At 37.3% G+C, this 23,998-nt stretch overlaps 1 protein-coding gene across 1 annotated transcript in view; it reads right to left on the bottom strand.

Moving 5' to 3' along the window:
• LAMA1 (laminin subunit alpha 1) overlaps positions 1-23,998 on the bottom strand; it is a 101,604-nt gene that overhangs the window by 8,070 nt on the left and 69,536 nt on the right. The window contains exons 34-56 of the mRNA XM_085319357.1: positions 22,462-22,560; positions 21,386-21,497; positions 21,059-21,221; positions 18,548-18,758; positions 18,194-18,310; positions 17,937-18,100; positions 16,729-16,867; positions 15,420-15,513; positions 14,083-14,199; positions 11,978-12,160; positions 11,512-11,666; positions 9,699-9,842; positions 9,019-9,152; positions 8,589-8,739; positions 7,942-8,066; positions 6,824-6,974; positions 5,564-5,708; positions 4,796-4,937; positions 3,571-3,685; positions 3,206-3,376; positions 2,359-2,510; positions 1,692-1,877; positions 1,082-1,244 (exon numbers count right to left, since the gene is read on the bottom strand). Coding sequence (XP_085175483.1) covers positions 1,082-1,244; positions 1,692-1,877; positions 2,359-2,510; positions 3,206-3,376; positions 3,571-3,685; positions 4,796-4,937; positions 5,564-5,708; positions 6,824-6,974; positions 7,942-8,066; positions 8,589-8,739; positions 9,019-9,152; positions 9,699-9,842; positions 11,512-11,666; positions 11,978-12,160; positions 14,083-14,199; positions 15,420-15,513; positions 16,729-16,867; positions 17,937-18,100; positions 18,194-18,310; positions 18,548-18,758; positions 21,059-21,221; positions 21,386-21,497; positions 22,462-22,560 — 3,333 coding nt within the window. The remainder of the gene's footprint in view (positions 1-1,081; positions 1,245-1,691; positions 1,878-2,358; positions 2,511-3,205; positions 3,377-3,570; positions 3,686-4,795; positions 4,938-5,563; positions 5,709-6,823; positions 6,975-7,941; positions 8,067-8,588; positions 8,740-9,018; positions 9,153-9,698; positions 9,843-11,511; positions 11,667-11,977; positions 12,161-14,082; positions 14,200-15,419; positions 15,514-16,728; positions 16,868-17,936; positions 18,101-18,193; positions 18,311-18,547; positions 18,759-21,058; positions 21,222-21,385; positions 21,498-22,461; positions 22,561-23,998) is intronic.

The raw sequence follows: 23,998 nt of genomic DNA, 5'->3' as shown, positions 1-23,998 counted from the left end.
TGTTGGTGCTGACTAGCAGTGCGTAACAGCTATATGACTGTGTTGAATTTTGTAAGGAGCAAAACTGAGCCACGTGATAATCACAAAGTATACAGGAACATCAAGTAGCTAAACTCCCAGACTCAAAGAGAATTAGTTAAAATGACTAAGCTATGTCTCATTGACAGCATAGGTCTTTTCTACTGAGAAACATTTAGTTTGAAATGTGTAGCCTTTCATCATTTCTCTTAATTGATAGACCTTTTGGAGGCAAATTCGGGAAGACAGAGTATAATTTCAGTGTGAAAATCTTATGGACTTAGCAGAAATATTTTCCCATTTAGTGAGTACATACATTTTTGTTATGATCTGGGGGATGAAGAGCTGTGTAACAGAGTATAAGCCAAAGCTATACTTTAGCTATAAGGACAGCTTATTTCTTTTTATAGTCAGAGTTGTATGAAATGTATAAAAGCCTGCATTCTATTGCCACAGAAAAATGATTACAAGATGCTTTGCAAACACTTCATCATAAAGATGTGCAGCTGCAGAAAGAGAGAAGTAATGCTGTATTCTCTCTGGGGAAGAAGGAGTGTGTGAGAGGAAACAGGTGCCATGCAAGCTGCATTCAGAYGCTGTCCCTGCAATGGTTCCTGCCTCCTCCCTGACACAGAGCAGAGACTGCATGTGTCTGACCAGGAAAATGTGAATGCTGAATTGCATAGGTAATGCAAATCTCAGCATGGAGCCACTTTGGCAGGGAACACACCGAAGATAATCACTTCTGTCAAGTCATTCTGCTGAAGGATTATTACTCTACTTTTTTTTTCTTTCATTTTATTTTTTTAGTGTTGCTGGCTGAACAATGGTAAACCTAATCATATTTCCCTTCTAAAAGGCCAGCTGCCTGCTACATAGGTTTATATCACAGTGCTTCTGTAAGGAATTATCATTTCAAATCCACATTCATTGACTCCTTCCATATCATAGAAGGAAACATATATAGTCCATGTTTCAAAAAATCTCCACACAGCTAAAACGCATCTTGCTCTCCTTCAGTGTTTTCCTAAGAGAGACAACAGAGCTTTGCTTCAATACATACCTTTTTTGTATCTGTAAGAGGCCTCAGAGGAACTGGCAAAGCCTGAAGTTCAGGTTGAATCTCAGTGTCTTCTGGCTGTATAGTTGGTTTGGGCTTCCCTGAGAGAAAGCAGCTGTCCATATTCACATGTTCATACCTCACRGAAGTAGTGAAATCCAAAAACCTGTGTTTTTCAAAAGCCCACATTTTAAAAGGTGAAATTGCAGAACTACATTTCTCCAACATGGGAAGAGTATTTTAAAAGGTCCTTCATGAGTAATACAAGAAAGTGAAAGGATTGGGGTAGCAGAAGGAAAAGATTGAAAAATGGCATATAAATCTCTCCATGAGAACAATATTCACAAACAATATTCTCGGAAAATTATTGTATCTGTGAATGAAACCATAGGAGAGAGTTGCTTTTTGAATAGTGTCATTAAAGACATTTGTAATGCTATTTGGAAATGTAACTGTTAACATTCAATATCCATTTCCACACATTATAACACCATTATCATTCTAGCCTTATATTAAAAAAAAGATAAATGGATAACATCATGAAATASATTACTACAATTAATAATTACTATCTGCAGTTTTCCAGAATAGGGTTGCTATCACTCTGACTTACTCCTTGTTAAAAATGAGATTGCTGATACAGCCATGAAAGGAACCAGCCATTTTTAGTCCTAAGACACCCTCTTCCTCTGGAATACCACCAGCATAAAAGTTGGAAATATTCAGGGGGSTCATTTCCACTGATGAACTAAGCTTTAGCTCTGCCGGATTACTTTCATCCACCTGTACTGTTATGATCCTGAAAAGATAATGTAGAGAAACATTCAACAAGTGCCTCAGACGTTTATTTTCAAAGGAAAAACATTCATTCAGCCTCAGAAATATCAAATTTTAAGGAATAAAGATCCCATGACTTTATAATCATTTAATCTTCTTAAAAATTAAAGACCTTCTTCTTTACATATTTTCAACATAGAGTTTTGTCAAATATCTTTCTAAATTATGTTGATAGCTGTATTTTTTCTAACACTGTTTGGTATGCTTCACTCTGGCGACTCAAACTGTCTAGAGATTTCAAAAGAGATTTTAAATACAACTTCATCAGTGGCTGTGTGCTGTATACAATTACCATGTAAATCAGAGCACCTCCATTAACACCAGAAAAACACAGCACTGATTATTCCACCTAATGAACTAGCAAAGACAGCTTCTCAGAGCACAGCGAAGTGACAATGACACATAGCAATTAAGCAGGCAGTACTGTTCACAGTCACATGTACCTCTTATTCCGGATTAGGATGACAGAGTGTTCCTGTCCATCACTGTATGTTCCATTAGCAGACTGAAGAATCACTTTTCTAGTACTTGCTCTATCTCCAGCATTAACATGCACTGCAAGATGACCATCAATCAGCATGATGCAAAAGAAGGGCTGTGGATTTAATCAGAAGATTAATTTTTAACTGCAACTCAACTTCCTTTCACTCATTCGTTGCTTACATTGATCATAGCCTGGAAAAAATTATCTCCTGCTTTGTGGTAAACAAACTCCTTAACAAAACTCAAAGACTAGCAGACATCTATTGGTAACCCTCAGAGAGCAAAGCCTTCCAACTGAAGATGTGGTAAGATGAAAATTTTTCTGGTCACAATCAAAATTCAGCAGAAGTGTAAGTCTTTTTTTAACCTTCCTTATAGGAAGGAAATAAGATGGGGCACGTCTAGCAATGCTACTAAGTGTTCATCTTTGGACTGCAGGAGTTCTACAACAGCTGACCAGATATGAGATAGCCGTTTTCCTCAAAACCTTCAGCATCTACTTCTGACTACTGGAAGGCAAAAGTCATGCTCCGTGTGCTTTTCACATGCAGTTTTCCTCCTTGTTCCCAAAACATTCTGGGTGATATTAACTATAATAGGGTCCCTGTTAACTGATCCTTTACCTTTGCCTCTGCTACGATGAATGCCCTCTGCTCCCTACCTAGCCTCTACATTTGGTTCTTCCTAAACCAAGTAGATTTTTCTTTCCCACTCTTTCCAGGTCATATTCATAAACTAGACTTGACATTTGGAAATGCAAATGGCAACAGCAAAATCAAAAAAAAAATCTTTGTTTTGGGTACTTGCCAAATGTGCTTGTCTGCGCTGTCGCTTCTCCAGCCCCCTGCTGAGTCCAGCTAAGATGATACCACTGCTGTTCTTTGTAGCAAAAGTCGCCATCAGTTCTGATTCTGGACTTAGGGACTTAGGCGCCAGCTCAATATATCCATTGTTCAAGATGTTCACRCTACGAATAGGCTATTTCATGAGGAAGAGAAATAATCACTGTCCTTACACAGAACTCAGTAAGAAATACAATTTCAAGGACAGGTTAGCTTAGAACGTCTCCAGATCAACCCATTCCAACTCACTATTTTTTTTTTTTTACAAACATTGCTATTCACTTTCCAATAATGGTAATAATCAACTCATAAAATCTAAGGGACTCCTACCTCCAGTACACAGCCTTTTCTTACACCATATGAATTTCTAAGCAAGTCAAATGTTGAACGGGATATTTCCAGATTCTTGATGCATCCCACATACATTCTGCTATTAAGACCTTTCCTGAAACACAAAACAAGGCTTTTATGCAAGGAGTAAAACTTGGAATCTCTTTGAATAAAACATTAATTTCTCTTCAAGAAGAAAAAACGAGCATTTGATTTAAAGCATACAATCAGACTCAGTGAAAATAAACACAGGGGTAATTTGGGTTTTACCCTTAGGAAACATCACTTTTGATCAGAAAGAGTCRGACAGCACAGTCCCAAAAGAGAAACACATAAGTGGGTAGCACTGTGCTGCAAGGCCAGGTCATTTCCCAAAGCTTTCAGGCTAAATCTTTAGCTGTTATGTCTGTTACATCTGCGTGAGAGCATAACTGTAGAACTATACTATATACCAGCTCTTTTTCATTTYTTAAGCCTGGAAGATGCCTAATTTGCTCCCAGGTTTAAGTCAGAGAAATCTAAAACCTTGTCCCACCATAAYTCCTCACAAGCTGCTATGCCAGCAAAGATTACCAAATCTGCATCTGATWGCAGTAACTATGCAGACACAAATAATGTCCTGTAATTCACCCTGTTACCAGGAGCACATAGTTTAATTACATTTTGTTTTAGTCGTATTTATCCTTGCACCAAAGTGAAGCCACTGGAAGACACGTAGCTTTACATGTCCAGCAGGTATGGGCAATAAAAAAGTATGAACTAGAGAACTGTGAATTATACGTTTACAGTGGCTTCTGTTGGTCTGTTCCAACTGCTTCTCCCCTGTTGCAATTTTCAAACCTGAATTACAAGAATTTCCTGCTGAAGTAGAAGCTTTATCCGAAGCACAGCTTTGTGCAGGTGGCAGCTGGCAAGCACAGTGCTCGTGCAGGCAGAGGTCGGAGGAGCGACGCTGCAGGCAGCTGTGCCRAATGCCCGCCGTAGGCTGACGCACAACAGGCGACTGCTGGGGAAATCACCCACGGAGGGAAAAAACGGGAGGCTGGCTCTGATCTGAACCGCAGTGTCAGACCTACCAGTGAGAAGCACTGTACTGAGTTTAAAGGCAGAGGATAGATAATTCTGTGCTATGCAAGGCCACAACCAAGACTTCACCAATTTCCAGTAATTTCAGCAGAGCTATCACAGCATCTTAGCAAAAGGGGAAAATGAGAGAACACTTTACCTTACAGCCCTTGACCTCGGCAGACCACCAACAAAAATTGGGTCCTTATCAGAGCGGTTCAGGTCTGAGGCAACCCCAGGAGACTCTCCTTGCTTGGTTTCCCTGTAGCTAAGGTTGTATGCATCCATGACTGCCAAAATTCCTGCAAAGAATGAGAGTAAAGATCTGGAGAAGGTCACTAATAAGCTGTCTTCCATTTTGGCAGTCTTCTTTCTAATAAAGGAAAACATATTCTTTGAGAGAATCTTGTGCGGACAATCTTTTTATTTTTGGAATGAGTAATTTATTGTACTTGCAGCTGTTTTGTTAATYTGATTCATTCTTCTCTGACAAAACCAAATCTGTGGAAGTCTATAGTGGAACATATATATACGAATATGTTATAGCTATTAATACCTATTATTTGTAATGCATTACTTCCCAGCCACAGGCCCAAAATTTCCATTATACTAGGTACAATAAAAATGAAGAACAGGAAAGGTGATCCCTCATGTACAGACTTTGACAAAGATCTTTCACTGTTTAAACACTATAGAGATGATATCTGACAATTTCTGCTCCTCGTAAGAACCTCAGAAAAGACGTGCTAAATCAAGTCCCAGATTCGCACTGCTGCCCTTCCAAAATCAAGATAACCTAGGAATGACTGCTAAAGAAACTCCACATCAGAAGTGACCAAATCTGGTTGAGCAATGTTCCCTGTGGGTATCTTTAATATTTCTATATTTGTAAGTATTCAGACAGCTGTTTTTTCTGCCTGCAGCCTACCTTGTTTCTTGTTACGACTGAATGAAATTTTATACCACGTTCCATTGTTGTAACGATTTTCTGTTGTAAGAGCAAGGGGTCCTGAGCCTAGATCCACAGTCAGTCTCACTTTGCCATCCACAAGCTCAAGYGACAGGTAATCTCTCTGTAGGGGAGGGGGGAAAGAAAGATTGAATTACCAGAAGTGACGTCTGCCAAATGGATGCATACTTGGCAGGTTTGGGCTACTGTGTGAAAAAGGCTCAGTAACTCTTGTACCTAGGCTATTTGATAGCCCCAGGACACTTCCCTTCTCTGTGTTCAGAAAAATTAAATTCCATGTGCTTCATTAGGATGTAATTTTGTTCTGTTTTTTCTCCTACTTGAATGCACCATCAGGGTTGATTACTTGGCTGAGGAAGGTTTAAACAACAAAAGTCACATTTACTTTTGGTGGGTGGATGAAACAGAGGAATTAGATATGACTGTTAGTTGTAGTGATTAAATACTACAATATTCCTTCTGCAAGAAGTGAAAAGCTTCCTCACACCCATTCAGATCAACAGAAATAAAAATACACCCTGTATTATATTAGAAATGTCCCTCTGATGTAAAATTGAAGTCAGATATCACTGTGCAATATATTCAGTGGGTGAGTACATAAAAAACAAATGAATAATGCAGTAACTCTGAAACAATTTGTATCTAAACAAAGYTTTGTTTTCCTTCAGGAAAAGGAAACCACCAGCAAACTAAGTGGTAAACTGCATGACAATGAAGGTCTGGAGAYGGGTCTAGGTTATGTTGCTTTTGCAGAGAGTTTTATTTAATTTATTTCAGTTTACTGAATTCCCATCTCATGGCTTTAACTTAATATGTCTACTCAGTATTATATTGCCCTTCTGCAAGTTCAGTTCCAAAAGATTTTATGCTCTGCCAAGCTTCCTCCTATGGAACAAAACTAGTCATATCTGCAGTTTCTTGCTTTTGMCCTTATTGGAATTGTTATTAATTTTAATTTTTTTCATTGCTTTAATTTTCTCATTGCATTAATTTTAATTTTCTCACTGCTTAATTCTGGCATCAGTATACGCAAATGTTTGCTCTGAAGTGTTATGTCCAGGTTCCCTTTCTTAACTCTTAACTCTAATGATGTCAATCACAAAAAATAATCTATATAAAGAACTGATTATAACATAGGCCAGCTGAAAGAGAAAGCAAAGAATCACCAAGCAACCCAAACAGATTTTGGTAGCTTAAGAATCTGATCCATTTTCTTACAGTGCCATTTGAAGCAAGATACAGAAGGAGCCCATTAGGGGAGAAGGTGCTGAAAAACATTATTATTTGAGTCACTGTTGAGCGTTGTGCCTTCTCCACGATTGAGTATCCACTGCCATCAAAATGGAATGAAGTGTCCTCATCCTGTGGGCTACAGAAGCAGAAAACAGAACTAAAATATTAACTGAAGATTTGTGGGGTTTTAGCCATTTTTATATAAAATCTAAGAAAAGTTAGATCAGTTGGTGCAGCCTGTAGGCAGTATGACTAGGAAACACGGAAGGAGACTGGAATTCTGATGTTACGAATAACTAAAGGATTCCAGCCAAGGGCCACTTTCATTATAGAATTTCACAATCCCTAATTTAGCCATGAGGAAGGATGCATACCAGATAAAAAATGTTCTTCCCTGAGGTATGAAAGGAAAATAACAATTTCTTACAGGGAAAAAATAATTGCTACAACATATACCCTCTTACCTAAAACATGCCAAGCATTTATCAAAAYGCCTTGCATATTGCACTTCTAATAATTAGTCCTTTTCCCTGCAATTTAGTATGTCTAAAAGATATCTCACACAGTCATGCAGCACCCTCTGCTGTTTCTACATGAAACATTCTGCAAAAAGGAATACTGTCCTTTCTTTTCAATGTCTTAAATGTAAGAATGATTACAAGAATGGTAGCAAGCTCAGTGGCCACAATTTCACTGTAAACTTTAAAAGAACGCTTTAGACTGTTTCTTACCCTAGGAGAGAGTAAATCTRTCTTTCTGGAAAGTACTGGAAAGTAAACATTCCCAAACACTTTCTTGTACTGGCAGTCACCACTATCAATGTGCAAAACAGACCACAACTACAGAAATCCACTTATAAAATAGGCAAACCTTAAAAACAATTATGAAATTATATAATAAGCTGTAATATTCCATACAGTGAAATTACTTGAGGTCACTGACACATTCAGGTTAGCATGTTCAGGATTGTAAATTAATGATCAATGAAGCACTGCAATTTGTCCAAATTCATCACTATTTATAGGTAACACAGAAATATATGCTATAAATGTACAAATAGTTTTATTCCAAATATGTTTTTAAAAGAAAGTGAGACAAAATACCTTCCAAAACATCCATTGCACTTGCCCTCTCTTTCCAAGTAGTTCCAAAGACCAATAGATTTGCCATTCAGTAATGCCTCTCCCATGCACCCTTTAAAATGGGTCACCTTAACAGCAGGTGATTTCTGCAAGGGCAGAAACATTTCATGAATACAAACAATGTTAAATTTCTGAAAGTTATCCGGCCAAGTTTTTGCTTGGCTGTTTTCCTTGAACTTTAACTTTCTTAGGTATAAATCATAACAAAAGAAAAACAGTATGTATTAGCATAACTGTTATCACTTGAATCATAGTGGATTAGTTTTGCAGAAAGTAAAATAACTATGTCCTTGACCTGCTTATATACTTCCTTGCATGAGTAACAACAGCAAACTAAAAGAAGCAGGAGCTGAGAATAGAATTCAATGTGCAGCTCCTATGCATCACGCATGCACACACAGCCTCTTCTGCTGTGTCATTTTATACAAAAATTCCCAGGGGAAATTAACATTAGGAACTAGGGAATATCCTTTTAGCGGCTGCTTTTTGCTCAGCGTGCCTGGCATTTCTTGATTGCCTAACGGATTCATGCAATTATTTCAAGTCAAAGGTGTATTTCAAACAGGATACAACCAACATTTTATAGTATGCTGATTTTGGAATTTAACCTTGATTTGCCCTCCAAGTCCTCCGATAAACATTAGTGTTGATTTGTTAACATCCAGTATGCTGGCTGTCCCAGGTGAGGTTCCAGATTTAGATGAAGGCTCCTGATCGGAGTTCATTTCCTCTATGCTCAGGGTACCTGTTTTTCCAAACCTGCCAATTACAAACGATCACAAATAGTTTTAGAAGTCACTGGGTTTAATTGACATATGCTACTGGCTTCTTTTTTCAAGGATAAGAAAGATCTCATCATTAGAAATCTCTCAAGAGGGTTTGTGTAATTTATGCTAAGTTGAGTTACTAATGAAAAGACTTTTGTATGATCTAGATGTTTTGTTTTGTTTTTTAAAATCAAACTCCTAGTATGTATTGAACTTACTATTGGATGCCTCTTGGGACTTCCAACATTCACACCATTCACACTTAAATTACCTGGTTGCATGTATCCTGTGCCATTTGTTGTTGTCAATTGGAAAATCAGGATATTCCACTCTTGTTGATCCAGAGCCCAAATCCCAAAGAAGAGCAACCTTACCACGTCGCATCTCCACTGCAAGGAAGTCTGTCTGAAAAACAGTAGTGCTTATTTTAATACAAGATATTGAACATTTCTGTGTACTTAATTTTCATGTGACTTTGAAAATGTCTTTCCAGATTCATTCCCTTACACCATATATTATTGGACTTTGTTTTAGCCGGACCAGGCCCACTGAAAGACAAACTTCTATGGAAACCAACAAACTCACCCTTTAGACRGGGTGATTTAATATTTCTTTTATATATAAACAAAAATATGTGATAGGATGAATATACACACACAGAGATTCATACACATATAAATATACACTTCCTCTCTCTGTGCGTGTGTACATGATGTGACCTATCAGTCTGTGAAAAAGTACTGTTACACAGTACAACATCACCCGGAGCTAACAGCCATGCATTTAGTAGGATTATAGAGGGAAGGAAGAGGAGGGCAATGTGACACCGTGTTGTCATGGTCCTGTTATGTGAGTGGACACACCAAGCTTGCGATGGCCAAAAAACATACACGATAATTTAAAACATTTGGCTGTCACCATCTTCAGTGAGTGTCCCCCCAGAAATCTTACCTTTCCATTGCTACCCAGGTAGAAAAGGAGGTTATCTGGTTCGGAAGTTTTCACATTGAGGGTTAAGGTGTTATAATTCGTAGATGAAATCTGGGGTTGGTAGGCACGAATGCAGTCTCTGTCTGCTGACACTGCAACTTTAATCTGGAGGGTGGAAAGGGAGATATCGAACAGAAACAAGTCTCTGCGTGCATGGCATGTATTTCTGGAGTATGTGCCTAGCTTCTGACCAACCAGTGCCAGCAATTTGCTGAGATATTTTCACGTGATCTAAGTTTTGCTACTGGGGTTATATCTTAAGAGCGTCCTATGCATCACTTAAAGAGAAGAGAGCTCCACAAGTAGAGAAGAAAGCAATATGTCATAATTCACTCATCCAATTATGAGATTTCAAGTAAGTCAGTAAAACAAACCATTCAAATACCTCACACAATACCAAAATCTTTGGGTCTGAAGCCCATATAATGAGCAAAAGCTCCTATAATGACATCAGAAAAGAAAGATTTAGAAATCTCAAACATAAAAGGGAAAAAAAGATTTAGTCTATTGTAGTCAAACAAAAACAAAAGGAAACCTGTAACGTGTTCATTTCAATTTTTTAACACCATAGATCACTGATTATATAATTATTCAAAAATTCATTTGGAAATACATTACAAGTTAAACTCAACTAGAAAAATTCATGTTACTCTTGGGATATCACTAACTCCTTTGAATTTCGTCTAGTATGTTGACAGCCCATCAATGCAAGTTAAAAACAGYTGAACACCAAGGAGCTTGGTAGTGTTCCTTCCCACTGTAATAACAGAAAAGTCTTAACTCTATCAAATTAACTGAATATGCTTGTAACAACTAAACACATAAAGTGTATATGTACATACAGGCGTCTTCACCCATAGCAAGTAAAAGTTTACAAAACAATAAAGTGAACCCTCAGATGTGGAAGAGGGGACTTAGTTAATACTTTTTTTTCCCCCCTGCAAGGAATGTCTATGGGTTATGATACCTCAGAAAATACTACTCTTTTCTGCAGTGGATTCATTAAGCTTCAGTAGACTGTGACAGAGAAGCAATAACGATATAATTAAGGAGATTTGCAGACAGTATCAAAAGCCTTTTGTTTTTTTGAAATAAAACTTCCCTAAATCTTAAAATTATATACCCATACTGAAGCCAACGGCATACTGAAAAAAAGTTATGGGGGGCAGAGAGTTTCAAAATGACAAGTATATTATTTGTTTCAAAACATTTTGGATGCATAGCAGCATCTTGTAAAGATGAACACACAGACTTTGCTGTGGACACAAGGCAAATTTATTGACAGAATTCACATTCTGTTTATTTTATTCTGAAAGTTTTAAATGACATTTGATGTTATAAGGGAGCTATCTCACATCAATCTCTAAAATAAGTTTAGAGATTAGCATCTTGCTCTAGAAAGAATGGCAGCTCCATCTACTCACTTGTCTCTTTCTCACCAAAATATCTCTGTGATTGCTGACTGACATACTGCAGTCTATTATTTTTATAGGAAACAAAAGGCAATAGAAAATAAATTACTGCCTTGCTGCTCTGACAAACTCAAAAAATGCAGTAAAAAATTTGAAGATAAAACCATAAAACACACCAACACAGCCCTGCTGGTGTATGGCTTTAGCATCAGCCAGTGCTCTTGGACTTCAGCACGACAGCAGAGCAAGCAGGTAGGTTGAAGATAAGTTTTAGGCTCTTTGATTCAAAGAAAATTTCTGCTACAAGTGAAAGTGAAGCTGGTTAGGTTCAAGAGAGAAACTAAAGTGATCACGGTACTTACAGACGCTGCCTGCTTGCGGGCCTGGCTGATGAGCTCTTTAATCTCAGAGAGATTTCTGCTCAGGTTCTCTTCTAGCATTTTCAGAGGTTTCAGCCTATCAAATAAAAGGCTGGCTTGTGCTTCGATCTCTTTAACTTGTTTTTCAGCTGTAGTTGCTGCCAAAACATCAGTGAAATATTGAGACGGATTGAAAGAAACGCACTGTCTACTGCTAGAGTGCCTAGCCAAGGTGGCCTGTTTCTGATAATTTTTTTCCAATGGTTATAAATATCAGTAATGAATATGCACATTTAAAAGCATTCTAGGCAACTTCTATAGAAGTCTTTTAAAAAGTCTTCACACTTTTATTAAATTGGGAATAAACTTTCAGTCATCAGATTCATATTTAATGCTTATTAAAYTTGAACATTAGTACTGCTTCTGCAAGCAGTGACATTTCTACAGAGCAATGAAGCAGCAAACTTACCAGCTTTTGATGAATCAGTTATAAGTTCACTAGTTTTCCGCAACGTGTCATTAACCCGGGACAATGTAGAAGAAGTATTCAGCAGTTTTTGACTGAAATCTCCAAAGCGGCTTGAACCCACCACAGCACTAAYGTTTGCAGACACTGCCAGCTCTTTCACCTCAAGTATATATTTCCTTGTATCTGAATCATAGTGATAGTACACAAGTTAAAAAAAAAAAAAATCAGTTTTCACCAAGATCTGAGAGTAACCAGTGCCCAGCCAGGTGCATAACAGCATAGTTACAACCATATTGAAAACACTAGGAATGCTGCCAGTTACTTTCATTTTGTAGTAAGAGTTGTATTTTTGTCTCTTTGTAGACTTTTGTCTGTAAGGGGAGCTCCAAGTTAAGCACCTCTTGCTATCTAACTCAGCTTAGCTGTTGAACATCCCAAGGCTTTAGGACTCCCACTTTATCTTCTGTGCAACCTTCTGCAACTTGATCAGTTATGAATTTGGAGCATAGCCATGGCTATGCCCTAGGACAGAAGAACAGGGAAATGCTCCAAAGTTTTGTCAGATAGGCATGGATATAGTTACAGATGTAGATATAGGATGTGTATTCATACACACACACAAATACGTACATATTCATAAATACATACATACACACATATACRAATAATTTAATTAAGGCTGGTCAATGTAGATTTTCAAGTTTCTCAATGWAAAGATTTGACCAACCAAAATTTTTAATTCTAGGAATAAGAAGGAAGGTTTTTTTTGTTTTTGTTTTCTTTTTAGCATACGGCTTTTTCCTTGACCAGCTCTGAATACAACATAAGCACAGATGGGGAACTTGACTCTGTATCCCAACAGAGATTATATGGAGGCTCACAGCTTTCAAGGTTCACAGMTTTCAAGCCCCTTGAATGAGAGTGCTGGCACCCAGACTCACCATCTGAGCCTCCTTTTTGAATTCTACGGAAAGATGGAGAGGCAGCAGGCCTATAACCCCCTTTGCTTTGGGCAAGGATCACTTCTGCAGTGAGTACACCACTCCATCCTCAGCTCACCCCTCGCACCCCGTGCCAAGGAAGGGTGGGCAGATGCTGCAGCTGGCACAAAAAGGCCTGCTTTAGGTCTGCAGGGATCCTCCTTCCCTCCACTCCCCTACGCAGAGGGAAATACTACCGCCAATCTCTGCCGGCTCCCAAAATAACAAAAACTTCACGAAATGTAACAGCAAAACTAAAATCAAAGAGTGTCAGTTAAGGAGGACTGTCCTATGGCTTTAATGATGCCTTCATTCTCAGTGAGTAGCTTGATGTCTGATAGCATCCTGCTATTAACAACCAGTGTAACTTTATCACTAATGCTGCCTTTCAGCACGAGCTAAGAGCCTGAGCTGTAAAATGGGATATTTTAAAGCTTTGGATTAGCATTTTAATCTGGACGTACAGTACAACAACTACCCATGCACCAGGACACTGTGAGTGTTCCTACACCTTAAAAAACATTATTAAGATTGGCAAACTATTTCAAAGCTTCTTATTAAAAACTTTAAAGAGATTTACTGTCCTGCTTCCACAAACTCCAGGGCTCACTTCTATCCAAAATAATGACATTTTTGAAAAAGAGAATTATTTCATTTTGGAAAACATGAATGTTTTAATCAGTTCAATGAAGTCAGAATTTACAACAACAAAACTTCAGATATAGAGTGTAAGATCTATGGTGCAGTATGGATGAGCTTAAAACAAGCTATCAAAACAAAATAAAAAAGTCACTGTTTAATATAAAATTTCCCTCCAGGTAAGATTAAGTATTCTAGGACTTGATTCTCTTCTCACACCAATGCAACTCCATTCCTTTCAGACCTTTCCTAATTTACAGCAGTGTGAAATGGGAATCAGGTTATAGACTTTATTTCATAATCCAGTTACGTTTTATGGGTTTACTTAATAACTGGAAAATATTCCTTGTAAGGTGGGARGCTAAATGAGTCTCCAGTCTAGTTTATTGCTAGGTCTCTCTCATCAGACTACAAACAGGATTTTATTATGATTGTGCTGTACCATTCTGTAATAAGGAGGAGAATGTCAATATAGATTTCACTTACCATTCGGCAATGCTCTTAGTGTCAACAGGGAATCATTAAGCTGGTTGACAATTTTATTAGTACTTTCCTGAATCTTTTCTACCCTTTTGTTCAATTCATTCAATCCAGATAAAAGGCCTGTTGGAAGAAATAGCTGTGACTTTYCTATGCATAAACAAATACTATTACCACACTATTCACACAAACCTTATGTAGTGAGATAACAAGCATTCATTTCTTTAATCAACTTTTTTGTTTTTTTAAACAGAAAGAGTCTTTTATAAATAGGAATACAAAATGAATGCAGTATGCAGAGATAAGCTCTTGTGGGCACTGTTCCATTCAAAGTTATCCTTTTTTGGCCAATTCTATCAGACCGAAATAATAGAAACATAGACAGGAAAAGCCTATAAACTAAAATGATTCCAGGATGGCAAAACCTTGTAATATTCATGATGTGCTTGACTTTTTGTGRTATCTGACAGGAGGAGGAGTGAGTGTTTTTCTTTTATTTATTTGTGAGCTACGTGCAGAATCCTATTTCTAAAAAAAAAAGAAAAAAAATGTGTGAAGTAGAGGGAACAAAAAGGAATGCATTCTGTCCATGCATACTACACAAAATTCACACATATTTGTTTTCAATATCAGCAGCTTTACAAAGTCCATTTCACAGTTATAATTTGATCTCTATAAAACATTCACTTTCTGTCCAGTTTTGTCAAAAACTTTCCTTAGAGCTAGACTCCTAAAGTCTGTGTTCAAAATRCTTTTGAACTTCTATGGTGCAAACTCCAATACCTTACTGACCTCTGAGTAWCAGAAAACTAAAAGGATTTTATAATTTGTGGAGGGAATCTGAGCCAAAAGGCCCTTGTACAAACAGACAGAAAAAGTTCAGCCTGTCATCTTCCACTTGAGCAGAAGGAACAAGAAAAAAAGTATTAGATTTTAAATATATGATTCTGACATACTCGCAGAATCCATGATTTACAAGATCGAATTCACAGACTTCTTCCTGGGTAAAGGGAATTTTTCAGGAATTTATTTTATTCTTCATCAATTGCCCAACCACTAATGACGTAGTTTGTTGTGTTTGGAAAACCAGCCATTTAAAGAAAGCATTACTTGGAGGGAAATGAGGTACAGTAAAGAATAATTTTTAAAATGTTTACAGAGGAAAATTATGTTCTTACCAAAAAGGTATATCAATAAATGGCTCCAGAATACAATGCCAGTCTTAATTATATTAAAATATATGCATATTCATATGCAGATGTTTTTCCTTAGCTTATGCTCATTTCAAAAAACTCACCATAAAACAGGAAATAGAAACAGAAATGTAAATTCTAAAAACTGACCATCACTTTTTTTCTTCAGATTTTTAGCTTCATTCAGAAATTTGGAGCTAAGCAGTAGAGCTTCTTTTCCAAGAAGACCGAAAGAATCCTCTGGCTGAAAAAACAAGCATCAGTTGCCACATACTAAGAAAGAACTTCAACYGAAAATACAAGTATCTTCAGATGTCTCTTAAGTTACTGAACATTCTCCTTCATAAAATTTTCTATTTACTACCTTACTAAGCATAAACAAAGAAATCCAAATTACAACAGTCTGCCCAGGAGTGTGACGCTGAACCTATTTGTGATTCAATATGGAAAAAGAAGACACAAAACCCAGCAAATTCTAGTTTGAACACTCCTGATGACTTAGTRCCATCTATTGAAATGTCACTAATTCTAGGTCCAATTTTAAGATAAAATTCTCAAAATTGAGCACTTTAAAGTCATATATCTGAAAATTCCAGACTTTAAAGTTTYCTTTTAATCCATTTCTCCATCTGGAAAACAGAGACAACTACCTGGAAAGATTTGTTATTCATTTTTTCAAAGCTTTTAACAAAATAGTGCTATAAACTACGCAATTGTTGTACAAGCTTACAAAACAATGCTGCCTGCTCTGGTCACCATCCCGTAAATAAATTCATTACGTAGTTTTTTCCTCTAGGCATAACGTGCAAGACGGTTGTAAAACATAGCCCATTTAGTGGGCTACTAGGATTCATAACCATGAAAAATGGAAAGAGATGAAAGAGGGAAATGGAGTAATATTAAAATAATAAGGTTGTGTGGGTAATTGGTCAATTCTTTGTAATCTACTGTTTTATTAACAACTCGATAATCTGGTACGGCAGAGGAATGTCAGAYGAGATAGAAAATTACATTTGGTTACGAAACATCCTCGGCAAAGCAGAACTGTTGTGTTTGGGAATACCTGGGCACAAAAGGAAAAGGGACTGGTGAAATAAGGAGATGGTTGAACAATCCTGAAAGTGGAAGGGCACGCGAGAGGCTTGGGAACTGAAGGAACGCATGGGAGAYGACTGATGATAAACACACGCAGGATCAAGTCCAGCCTTGCTAAGCACTTATCAACGGTAACGAAAGAAGAAAAAAAGTACTGTAGCAGAGAGGAAAGCAAGGTGAACAGAAGGTCAAGTCAGGTACCTCAGGGGACTGGTTCAYGATACCATGTGTACCAGTCAGCAGGACCGGCCGCCATGGATATTTCAGTCGAGAAGGTAACTTTCAGTAAATGCAAAAAGCATAAGAAAAAAGTATTCAAAAATGAAAAACAAAGGTGTTAAGAGATATTAACGTAGATACTCACTAAGTCCAAAGGGCCGTTCACAACTCTAGAAGCATCATCTGCCAAAATCTCTGTTCTTTCAATCACACTTTTAATACTGGAGTGGGTGTAGACAGCAGCAGTTGCATTCAAAGTCATATTTCTTACTTTAGAGAGGTCACTGAAGCAGAGAATTAGCAAGTCATTTTCTCTTCCTTAGAGTATTTATACTCAAGCAACAAGTTCTATGTCTTTCGTTATAGCATGTGTTTCTAGAATACATAAAGCACTCAAGAAAAAATGAGCACACTTTTCCCTAGGTTGTATAAAGGGTTTTCAGTTCATTATTTTAGGCTGAAAGTGTAGAAAATATTTTTTCTATTTTACTCACTTTTGTTTATGATCAAATTTTCAATTTATAAGGCCACTTAGCCACGTGCAACATTTTACATGAAGAACAAGCAAATTAATAACCTAAATCAAACAGAAAAGAAATAGGTTCCTAGCTGGAGCTCAGTGTCAGTGTAGGAAAATACAGAACTTAGGAAGAAATTATGAGCATCTGAAAGCTATTCATTATCAAATTTTTTTTTACTGAATTTACTTGATTGCACTGAAGTCAGCAGAGTTGCTGAAGCATTATTCAATGCAGAATTTTCTGTTCTCAAGCTTAAATACATGTAAATTTTCCACTCTGACATAAGTTAATTTTTTTCACACGTGTGCTGATTTTAAAAGACAAAACAGCAAGAATYATAGAAAAAAACTTGGGCAGAGAATTCATTTTCACTGAGATAACTGGAATAGCTTTCCAACTTGGAAGCTCTAAGGGTGCGTTTGAGTGCACTTGAGACTGTGACCCACTCRTTTCTGCAAGAAGATTTGAAAGCAACAATAATGGAGGCATAGCAGGAATAGCTTCTTAATGATATTCAAAGATATATTGTCAAAGAACTTATTCATACACAGACCACAAGCTTTTCAAGCCATACCACAATATATTCACTGGGCATTTAATAATTCACTATTTATTCTGCAGCTCATCCACATGAAATGTAAGACTAATCAACCCTCTCTGTGCCATGTAGCAGAAACATCACGCACTGTAGTAGAAGTGAAAAGCAATTAAAGTGAAATGGGAGATAAAAATTGATCATGTTCCCTTAGTGGATTAAGCTGTTACCTATTTAAATTAAATCTGACCCTGTAGATACAGTTTCTTCTGAGTTCATATTTCTTGAGTTTCTCACCTTTCTAGTGTATTGGCAAGTCTTTGGACCTGGGCAGCATGGTCCTCGGCTCTGTACACCAGGTCCAGCACTCCTCGCATGGACATCTGCATGACCAGCTTGTCGACATGGTGCCGCAGTTTGGTACTCCATAGGACCAGTCCATCCTGGTGAGCCTCCAGGTTCTATACAACAAAACGGTTTCCTTTTTTAAAAAAAATAATAAAATTCACTTGATATAACATCAAAGAGGCTGTGAAAACTACGTAGGAACTTACAGATGTAGAGTTCTTTACATCTTTGGCAAAAGCAGCAGCAGCATTCACTAGGACTTTCCCTTCTTTAATGAGCATGGTGCAGACTTCTTTACCTTCCTTTATGTGGAGCTTTTTGTCCTATAAATTAAATCATTTTATAGTAGCTTGTGAGTCAACTAGTGCAGATGAATTCACATATTACTTAATCATTTTTTTGGATTTCAAACAGGGTTCTAGTTTTGATTGGGCTTTTAAGATATCACATACATTAACATGTTAAAAAATCTAAAGTTTTATTTAAGTCTGAAAAATAACTTTCAGAATAATTCTGTATTTGATATTCCTTACACAACAACACAGAATCTCCAGTCTTACATTTAGGTGCCCTATGTTGCYAGAGATAAGAGGAAACAAGCGGTTGGTCTCGTTGATGTTAGCAAGCGCCTCATTCACCAGATCCTGGACTTCTAGCAGTCTGCTGTTGTGCTTTGATAAGAGATGGCTTACATCCTTTCCCAGCTCAGCAAGTTCCTGCTGGGGTTTAAGATACTCTTTCCGAACCTGGAGCAATAACCTCTCCGCAGCTCTGACAAAGAGAGGAAGCAGAAAATAAAYAAACGTAGAAGAAGAAAGACTTGGGCATGTTTTCTTGAAGGGAAATGAGACTATCCCAAGTTAACCTAAATGCATATTCTTTTAAAAGCCTGCATTTTTTTCCATAATAGCATAAATACACACACTAGGTTACTTGTCTTACCATGTAAAAAGAAAATAATTGTGTGTGTGGCGGGGGAGTAGAGTTCATAAACTTTGTATTTGTTGCTTAGAGGTGGAAAAGGGCTAGCACTAAGCACATTTGCTCAGGTTTATTTGGGTTACTGTTCACACAAAAGCATCTGTGAAGCACTCCTCTGAGAATACTCTATGTCTTAACTGCAGGGATTCATATTTTAAACATAGGATCAAAATGTCAGTTATAAGAGGTGACACTGGAAAGCAACAAGCAAGCAGAGCACAGATACCCAGGGGTCTTGAAAGGTTTAAATATCTAACAAAAATAAATGATCGTATTAAAATGACCACTGAAATGAGTGAGCTCTGTATTTATCTTTTGAAATCAGTAATTGGCATGATGAACCCACCCTCACCCAAATTAGCCAGTTGCTAACCGCTTCAGCTGCTCTATTTGGGAATATTTGCACCTCCATTCACACACTTTTGTGTTTTGAAGAAACTGAACTGAAAGTGATGCTGAAAGGCAARTCCTCTGTTTCTCTTGTACATAAGCTGCACACTGCAGTTCCAGTAATGATACTTCTACATAAATATCTGCCCCTTTTAATCTGGTTTCAAATCACATATATCTTTAGCTGAAACAAAAGAAACCTCATKTATATGTTGATCACAAACAGTAAAACACATTCCATCTTTCTTATTGAATATCAGACGTGTATCTGCATGTATTTCTTTAAACTAATAGTTCAGAGTCCTTCCACTCAGAAGTCATAAACTTACAAAAGGTACAAGAATGAAAACATTTTGCAAGACAGTAATGGMTTTGATTTCAGTGCACAGTAGAAAGGTTGTATTCCAAATGCCTTGTGATCTTTGGCCTTCTGTAACGAATGTGGTGAGACCTCAGTTATAAATGTGGCTTAATAGCACATCATCACAAACTCTGTCCACTATGAGCCACGAGGTAACCATTGCTCCCTGAAAAATGGACTGTCAAGCTGCTTATTTAAATGAGTTTTGAATTTGCAGCTGCACTGCATGATAAATTTTGCTGAGCAAATTCTCTCATAAATCTTATTAACTCTCTTCCTCAATTTGTCAAAGTACACTTATCAGAGAACTTTCAGAAATTTCTGAAGAGAGTTTACAATTGAAAAAGTTAATTTACAAATGCCTTGTATAACAGCTTAAGTCAGAACATTCCTTTACTGTGCAATGGGACATATTGAGATATTTTTGTAAGTGCAAAAAAAAAGCTATTCAAAGTTCCTAATAAATACAAGAATAAATGGTACATTTTAGTTGATTTTCATGTCCACTTAGGTCTTGTACAATTTAATACTCAGTACAAGGACAGGCAGGGGACACTGATGAACAAAATGAGTTATGCTACATAACATAACCATTCTGCCCCTTCTGATACAAAGCACTTGAAAAAGAAAAGTCAGATTTTCAGAAACACTCCATTCTCCTCTTAAGTCAACTTAACATCCTTATTGATTTTGGTGGGACTAAGACTAGGGCAATACTGAGTATTTTTGAAGTTGCAAAAGAAATTTTACTGGCTATTGGAATAGCCAATGTTTTATAAAGCCAAGTCCAGCCACACTCGTAATAAGTAAAGAAAATAAAAGCCTTTTTAGAATAGCCTTTAAAAAGTGAACAAATCAAGACAGAGGAACATGCATCCTACCTAGCGGCTCAGAGTGCTGAAACCAATGCCTTAGTTTCAATCTACGTGATAAGTATACCAGTGACAATAAATTATCACKTCCTTCACCAGACCTGGCAAATCTTGGGCTTGCAACAGACCAACTTGACTCTACGACACCTTCTAGCCAAAAGCAAAAGGAAATGTATGCTAGAGACAGATCTGAATCAAACTGAAGTCAGTGGATCTTTCCATTTATTGTAATGTGTCCAAAGAAAGAGATGCTTGGCTATACTGAATGCAGTAGCACCATGTGGGACACCCAGATGATCTCCGAATAATGTAACTGCAGCTCCAGATTTCACATAGCTCTGCCTGGGCTAGTTATCTGTAACACAAGGAATTTTCATGGCACGGTGTTTTTTCAGACACCTCTCCAAGAAGCAGCCTTGCACAATATAGACATACACTAAATAAAGATTCCAGTAGACTATGCTTACTTTAGGATGTTGGTAGCATTATGATGCTGTTGAACAAAATCTTTCCTGCGCATTGTATCCAGCATGGCAGAGATATCATCCTGCAGTCTCTGAGATGTAGCATTTGACAGGGGGAGATCCAGACCCAATGTTTCATTTAGCGACAGAGCCACCTCACCAAGTACTAAGTAAGAGAGCAAACAATTTGGTCATACCATTAATAAAAGAGTATGTGTGAACCCCTTGCAGAAATTGCAGCACTTTCCCTGTAAATAGTCCTTGAAGAGCTGCAGTGGAAATACCCTTCTAAATTCTGTAACGAAGTGGAGATATCTTGAAAGAGGATACCTTTGATGGCTGCATGCACTGTGTCAATAAATCCAGTCAGTTCTTGACTTTTATTCCTGGTTTCCTGAGTCATTGTGTTAAGTTGCCAAGCTTTTTTCAAAATTCTAGCCGACTAGAATAAAATCAGAGATAATCTTTGACAGTTTTCCTAAAACATCAACAGGTTCATGATACTTCTCTGTTTTTTCTACTTATTTCTYAATACTTAAAACGCTTTATGCAAGTAAGCAATCAATGGTTTTTGATAAAGCAGTATTATCTGATTCATGAATCTCTGATGTTTCAAGGTATTTGAGATGCCTGCAATTTAATTATTTTGAAAGTTTCGTCCTCTGATATCAGTAAAAAATTGTTATATCCATTAACTTCATAATCAAAATGATTACAATTAACAAAGCTATTTCTTTAACAAAGTAAACACTAAATATTTTTAAGCACAGATTAATGTAAGCATCTTAAGAAAAATCACTCTGCTGTAAACATCACTTTTAGCAATGACAACACTGTTAATGGAAGCATCCAGTTAAGTTAAGTACACACGGTCAGCAAATCAGGTCTAACAGCTGAAGTATTGTCCACACTTTCCYACTTACAATTTTTCTTATGTTAAAGCTGAATAAAGGCTATAAATATTGCCTATTTTTCTGTGTCTTTTCAATGGATTTATTTCTACTGAAACCATTTTAAATGCAGTACTACAGGTTTGTAAGGCTTTTTGGCAAGCATTCAGCAATGRTACAATGTTAAATAAGCTCCACAAGTTAGAATCAGAGAGAAGGTATCTATCTCCTTTTCTTCAGTTTTAGTGTCTTAAATGACCACTATACAAAGGTCTTCTGAACCTGAAAACATATAAACCTCCTGTGTAGTATCACAAAACATTATAGCTTACAGAAGAATTTCACAGACCAGTTAAGTGCCCTGCCCTGAAAGTCTACAGAATGGCCAGAATTATTTTACTGGACTCTATAGATTTAAAGTAATTTCCAAACAACTTTCTCAAGTTTCTGTACAATGTTATGGAAATCCCCCAAGACCTTCCCACAAAGAGTAAGAATAGAGAAGTAAGCACCTACCCCTTCTTGCAGCTGATCAAGGCCTCCTGATAAATTCAAAAGAGTTTCTTTTGCTCTAGCTAGTAAGAAAGTTGGATCTTCTCTAGGAACTATAGACCCCTGTAAGAAGCAATACACCAATTTAAGGACTTTTTTGTGTCCAGAAAATTTCTAGAAAGAAAATAATTATGCACATCATTTATATTTTGACTATTAATGACTTTAAATGATTGATTTGCAAGACAGATGAAATGACATGTAGTGATTACATACATAATAGTGGATTCAACAACGTATGAGCCATTTCTTTAAATGGAAAAACAGATCTCTGGATGTAGCCATCCTCTACTTTCAGCAGAGTAACAAAAGAGAGAAGCATCATGTGGTCCTAATTCTCAACTTCACCAAAGTCTGAGTTGGCCAAATAATTTACTCAGAGAAGTTTAAAGGCCCATCAGAATAAATGCTTTCCATACAGCTCCCCAGGAGCTACTCTTACGGCAACTGCATACGACAAGCGTAGGTTGTCAAAACACATGCTTTTTCCATGTCAAAACCCAGCGCACGGTGCTTGCGTTTGGGATGTCGGTGCTCCCAGGCGTGCTGGGGATCACAGCAGCCTGGCCTTGGGGAACCTCTCGCTAGCGAGAGAGCTGATAAGCCRCATTCAGCCTCAAGGCTATCTCCAGGCTACTATGTATAGCAGTAAATAGGCCACAACAAGAGTATGATATTTGTACACAAGCRTATGATGTTTGATACAGTCAAGGCCAGCAATGAAATATCACTTCTCTAGTGAAGCAAAGAAATGCAAGGATAAATCTGGGAAAAGGCTACATTCAGATTCCAGATTTTTCAGTGCCAAATGTTTTAAATACAAGTATCATTTTGCCCAATTTTTTTTTTTTTAAAGTAACACAGGATTATCCAATAGTGTCATGTCCAATGAGTCTTTCAGAGTCTTTTCTTTAGCAGTAAGAAAGAACAAGCAGAAGAGAAGGAGAAGCTGAAGGTCTTGGGCCTTCCGGGACATAGCATAACAAGGGGTTTTTAGGAACACAATGGGGGAAGCCAAAACAGGACAGCAAATATGACTATGTACGTTAGGAGGAGTAAAGCAGGATGCTTTAACTTAAGAAACAGAATTACTGAGGTCCTCAGGCTGTTTGAGAACTGTGGCAGACCAGAGGGAGCTTAATCATTACCACGCAGAAGCAATGCCAAGTGCAAGGTCTGATTTCATGAATTTGTCATTTTTGGAAGATCTACATCTAATACATAGAAAAGAGGGAATACATGAGTCCCTGAGCAGCCAGCATGAGGCAAAGCTGCCACACAGCGAAGTGGACATCACTTCAGCAAGATCAGTAATCCAGATAAATAAACCTGGGGATTTTCTGGCTTTCAGTTACAGTTACCCTAGTGYAGATCAAAAGGAAAGGAAATCTTAGGGTAGTCAGAAAGAGAGGAATACCTGCTTCCAAATAGAAAAAAATTAAGAGACTACCAAATTACTCTAAAGATTAAATTGTTTAAAAAACATTGTGGTATCACATAA

This window comes from Rhea americana, unplaced genomic scaffold, assembly GCF_003343005.1.
Source record: "Rhea americana isolate MKP2758 unplaced genomic scaffold, rheAme1 scaffold_58, whole genome shotgun sequence".
NCBI lineage: Eukaryota > Metazoa > Chordata > Aves > Rheiformes > Rheidae > Rhea > Rhea americana.
The sequence above is the reverse complement of the archived record's forward strand: the minus strand, read 5'-3'. Positions and strand labels throughout refer to the sequence as shown.